We start from the raw sequence: 5,394 nt of genomic DNA, 5'->3' as shown, positions 1-5,394 counted from the left end.
CCGCATGGTGAAGAAAGGAGACGTCGCGCTCATCCAAGTCCAGTGCAATGGTCCACACTGCCCGCGGATGCCACTACCTGGGAGGATCACGACGTCCTTCGTGCGCGTTTTCATGTAGCCAGCATCTGGGAAGACCCTGCGCCTCAAGAAGGGCGACTGTCACGCCTGCGGTTCCGGTAGCAGCACCTAACCTGCAGCGAACACGAGTGCACGAACTGCACGGATCGAGTTGGGTCATAGCCTACGAGTCTTCTAGGCCGGAGCCCGTATAACTTGTGTAAGCCCATGTCGAGTGTGTGTGGTAGATACTTAAGCCAACGATGCCACTGTTAGGGTTCATTTGAATAAGAAAGTGAATTGATCTCCAACCTCTGTTGCTTCATCCCCCCCACCTGCTCCTCTCGTCCTCACCCAAATCTCGGCTCCGATCTCTCTCCCTCTTCCTGGGTATTACACGACCCTAGAACTAGAGCTTAGAGGGGGAGGAGAGGAGGAAAGAGCGGTAGGGTTGAACCACTGCGGCGACGGCAGGGACGCTAATTACCTTATCTGGTTTTTTTTGTACCAGATGTGTGCCGATGCTGACTGCTGAGAGCTCAGGTAGTATTTCAGCCGCTGCGGCAGCGTCAGGGACGCGACTTACCTTATCTGGTTTTCTTTTACCAGATGTGTGCCGGTGCTGACTGCTAAGCAACTGCAAAGTTCTAGTACAAAATGGATAAAGGACCAGCAACAGATCTAATTAGGTTCAGACCTTACATCATCACAACAACACACATAATGGATGGCTACAACCTGGTTGCCAACATCTGTGATGACAGGAAAACAAAAACTAGCATGTACTAAGTCACAGGCATCTACAGCAACAGTTGCTCCTTGCTTCATCCCGCTTCTCATTTGTTACCTCACTTCTTCATTTCAGTCCCCCGCCCGAAGGGGAACAAACACTTCGCTGTCTTACAACCGTCTTAAACGCAGGCAGCAAGACACAGTATGTACAATGATCACAGCCGATGTGGGGAAAATGTGACACATTAAATCCCACCATAAAGAGAGCTATTATGCCCATCCATAGATCCCAACGCTGACAAGGACGAGAAGAGCCACCGATAGAACTGGCAAGATCATGCGTGCTGCGAAGCCTCCCCTCTTCCTTGGTGCTCTCACATGTGACTGTAGACCACACTCCTGCTTGCTCTCCTTGTCGCTTTTCTCTGCCGTCTTCCGCAGCCTCATGCCAGAATTAGCTTCTGGATCAAGCATTGCAGCATCGGCATGTCAATAATATGTTGAATAGGCTTCGCAAAGCAGAAGCCAACAATAACAAGATAATAAGATGTATAATAGCTCAGCAGACTAGTTACCATGATCAGGCATGTACATTTGCTCATCAGCATGACTGTTGCCAGCGTCATCAGGGAAGTTTGTGTCCACATGCTCTTCAATCTGGAAGGCAAATACCAAAACATGTTAGTATTGCTTCAACAACATAGATTACAAACTGCAGCTCGTTGACAGGCATCATTGTCATGCAGGAGTTCATATAAGCTAGAACAGGCCGAATGAAGAAAGCACAGGAACAGGTCACAAAATAAGACACCTTCCACGCATTCTATAATGAAACTAACCCTAGGACATCCAATATCTATCTTTTACCACCAAAGTCCAGTTGAAGAATTAGGTCAGGAGTAAGAAAGAAGTCCTCACCTCAGCTTCCAGGCCTTCGTTTTCACTTCCATGTTCTATAATGCAACTTGACGAACCATCAACACTGGAACATGATCCTGCATCAAGGTTCGATTGTAGCCGTAACCTTCGCACTGCAGTCCCTTGTTCGGTGTTAAATGAGCTATCTGTGCTTGAACTTGGAGCTGTGTGTCGGCTCATAATATCAATCCCTGTTGCCTCAGCATCAGCTTCATCGGAAGGCATATTTGAACTTGGAGCAGGGCGCCGGGCCATAATTGTAATCCCCGTTGATTGAGCATCATCACAGTCGGAAGGCACACTTCTAGTTAGAGCACGGCGCCGGGTCATAATAGTAACCCCGGTTGACTCAGAATCATCTACATCTGCAGATGACTCAACAGATTCACTCGTACACTTCGAAGTTACAATATCTGACTCTTCACCTTCATGTTCATCTCTGGTCATGCACTCTCTACTCTCAACATTGACATCAGACGATGAATCCAGTAGCCGAAGCAGCCGAAGCCTCCTCGGTGCAATGCCCTGTTGAGAAAATATATAGTTCGGATGCACAGTAGACTGTAACTGCTGATGCATGGGATTAAATCCAAATCCGTTGCTCCATACATCATTCTGCCCACTTGAATCGTCCATGCTATTGAACAAATCTTGCAAGGACTCATCGCCGGAGTCCATGGAAAGTACATCCGGATTAGTGCCATAAGGAAGCAATGCTGCATTCTCATATAATCCACTTTGTTGTGGATTTGTGTCATCTGACAGAAAATTACCGAACCAGTTTGGACCATCATATAGCAACTCACCCTGAGCCTACAGAGAACAAACAAATATAAGAAGGCAGACGATAATCATAACATATACAGCAGATGCCAAAATAATTATTACCTGCATAAAACAAGTGTCTGCATCATACTGAACTTTATATGCAGTTGATGAATGCTCATCCGGATCAGCAATTGTTTCATTCAAGAAATCTTCCACTGAATTATGAGGTAACTGAAGTAGAAGCTTGTCCAAATCCTCATGCGATAACATGGGGGCAGAAACGGTTGCAAATTCATGAGACCCGAGATTTTCCGTCTGTGAATCAATTAGGTGAGCCAAAGAGCCAACCGACATATCAGCCTGCTTCATTATATGTGATAAATCAGTATGAGGACTTAGGACCTGAACTCACTTTGAGAGACTGTACACTTAAATAATGCATGATATAGAGGTACACAGTTCTGCTCACCTTGGGACTTTCATCGACATTACCATGAGAAGGCATGCCTAAAACATTTGCTTCATCTATCCCCGAATTTCCATTTCGGTCTGCAAGCCACCTTGTAACCGGTGTGCCCGGAGTATCAATTGTACCTGGCAACTCAATTGGACATCCATGCAGACCAGATTCAGGAGATTCCTTATTTATGAGTGTGATAGCTTCCTCGTTTGCTTCCATGTTGTCAGGAGTTGAACGAGATGGAGTGGGAGAGTAGCCACTTCTATCCATTTCCTCTGGAATGGAGCGCTCAGTTTTCTCCAATTGCTTTTGAAATAGGCGGTAGAGAACATAACCACCCTGAAAGTACACAAATATCACAGCAGAAGTATCAGACAACGAGGTAGTAGTAACCATTTCCAATCCAGGGGCAATTTTCTTTTTGTTTATTTTGACTGCTCAAAGCGTGCAGACAATCGGATTTGTACTGTGTTGATTATGTTGTTACTTCATTTTACAGTCTAAAATCAAACTGGTAGGTTTCAGAAGATGTTGGTCAATGAGCCTGTTATATCTAAGAACTTAGAACCGCACTGTGAACAGAATCTAACAGCACTGCCAAGAAAAACTGAGAAAGAAACAGATAGAGGCCCATACCTGCTCGCCAGACTCAAACTCTGGCTCGGTGGTGCGGTACTCGTGCATAATCCAACCAGTGCGCTCCCCTTTCGGGGCACGTCCTCGGTGGAACACAAGGGTCTTCTTCATGCCAATCATATGCTGCTTCTTCTTCTCGCCCTTGGACTTGATGACCCTGTCCTTCCCTGTCGCCTTCCAGTACCCAGCCTCCGTCGCCCTGTTTGACCTGCTTCCATTGGGGTACTTGCGGTCCTTGGGTGCAAAGAAGAACCACTCTGGATCCTCCGAGCGGATCAAAGCTTTATCTGCAAGCACCACAATACCGGCGTCAGAAGAAATGGAATCTTCATCCAAAGGTATTGACATTCAAATTATTAAATAGCACCACGCCCAATAGTTACAACTGCATCGCACCAAATCGCATCTTGGAAAGAGGGTATACTAGAGAAATACTGTATATAGCAGGCATCGAGGGAATCGTATCAAATATCAGCACCCGAACACCTTTTTTACTGAATTTCGCAGCCCCCAAACAGCACGATGCAAACCGCGAGAATCAGCCAGTGAATCCAAAGAACTAACAAAAAAGGATGGTGCCGAGGGATCAGAATCCCCCAAACAGAACGCGCCGACGGAGAATCGCAAGAACAGACTGGCTGAAGTGGTTACAAGAACAGCAACGCGTACAAAACGGGGGAGACAAAATGGGGGGGGAAATCAAACTCAGAACCCCAAATTAGGCACGAATCGCAGCGACCAAAATCAGAAGCCGCAAAACAAAGACACGACGGAGCCCCCGAGTCCAACCGCATACGAGACGATCATCCAAGCTCCAGGACCAAAACATCCCCACACACACAAGAGGTGGCAGGAGCGGCAGTACCTGGGAGGTCCCACGGCTCGCACTTGCAGACGTCGATCTCCGGGATCACCTCGACCTCGTTCTTGATCTGCCCCGTGATCTTCCCCTTGAGGTAGTGCCTGACGAGCTCCTCGTCGGTGGGGTGGAACCGGAAACCGAGCGGTAGCGCCTTGAGCTCCATCACCGTCATGCTCCTCCACTGTCCCAAGCTCTCATCCAACGACTACGAGACCCAACCCGGTAGGAGATTCGGAGCTCAGGGGATATACTTAGCAGCGAAGGAAGCGGAGGGGAGTGGATTTTGCCTAGGGTTTGGTCGGATTTGGGGATTTTTAGGGGAGGATGCGGGGAGGAGACGTGTGTGCGAAGAAAGCGAGTGCCGCGTGCCTTTACCGCGTCCGGAATTTGCTCTGTATATACCCCGCGTCCGTGTTTACCCCCTTGATAACCATAATATTACGGTTCGGCCACTGCCGCCGCACCACACCGCCCACTGTCCAGTGAACCAGTCCAGCAGTGATCCGGGGGAGTCATCAAAGGGCGTGTTTGGTTTCCTGGCCGCACCTGCCTCGCATCCGTCATGCAAAATCGAATGTGTTTGGTGTCCTGTGCGACGTACTCAGACTGGCCCGCGGATGCAAAAGGAACCCTCTCAGCCGGGCTGAGAGGAACGCAGAAATCGACCGTATCTCCGAGCCTGGCCCGCGTTTGCATCCTTTTTCTTCTGTGTCTTCTTTTTCTCTTCTCTCTCACGCATGAGATCGAGCACCCAACCCACCATTGCCGCCACTGTCGAAGCTCCCTCCCCCACCACCGGCCCGGGCTCCCTCGTCCGCCACCCGTACAGGCTCCGCCGCCGGTGCTCCTCCACGCCGACGTCGGGGGCCTCGCCCACCACCGGTCCGAGCTCCCTCGCCGCCTCGCCTTGGCATCGTCGGGTTCCACAGCCGCCTCGTCCACCATCGGTCCGAGCTCCCTC

General features: G+C 49.3%; 1 protein-coding gene across 2 annotated transcripts; it reads right to left on the bottom strand.

The window, feature by feature from the left end:
• Positions 1–719: 719 nt before the first annotated feature.
• Positions 720–4,813, bottom strand: LOC125525659 (protein NTM1-like 9). 2 transcript variants are annotated; one of them, XM_048690659.1, is made up of 7 exons: positions 4,437–4,813; positions 3,572–3,858; positions 2,945–3,274; positions 2,596–2,838; positions 1,708–2,520; positions 1,365–1,446; positions 720–1,250 (listed from the first exon to the last, which is right to left on the bottom strand). In XM_048690659.1, the coding sequence occupies exons 1-7, from the start codon at positions 4,603–4,605 to the stop codon at positions 1,060–1,062; spliced, it is 2,115 nt and encodes a 704-aa protein (XP_048546616.1). In that variant the 5' UTR covers positions 4,606–4,813; the 3' UTR covers positions 720–1,059. The 2 variants fall into 2 exon arrangements, with proteins under 2 accessions (XP_048546616.1, XP_048546617.1); XM_048690660.1 differs by having other exon boundaries at positions 2,596–2,835; positions 4,437–4,812.
• Positions 4,814–5,394: the final 581 nt, after the last annotated feature.

Source organism: Triticum urartu, chromosome 7, assembly GCF_003073215.2.
Source record: "Triticum urartu cultivar G1812 chromosome 7, Tu2.1, whole genome shotgun sequence".
NCBI classification, from domain to species: Eukaryota; Viridiplantae; Streptophyta; class Magnoliopsida; order Poales; family Poaceae; genus Triticum; species Triticum urartu.
This window is presented reverse-complemented; position numbering and strand designations above follow the sequence as displayed.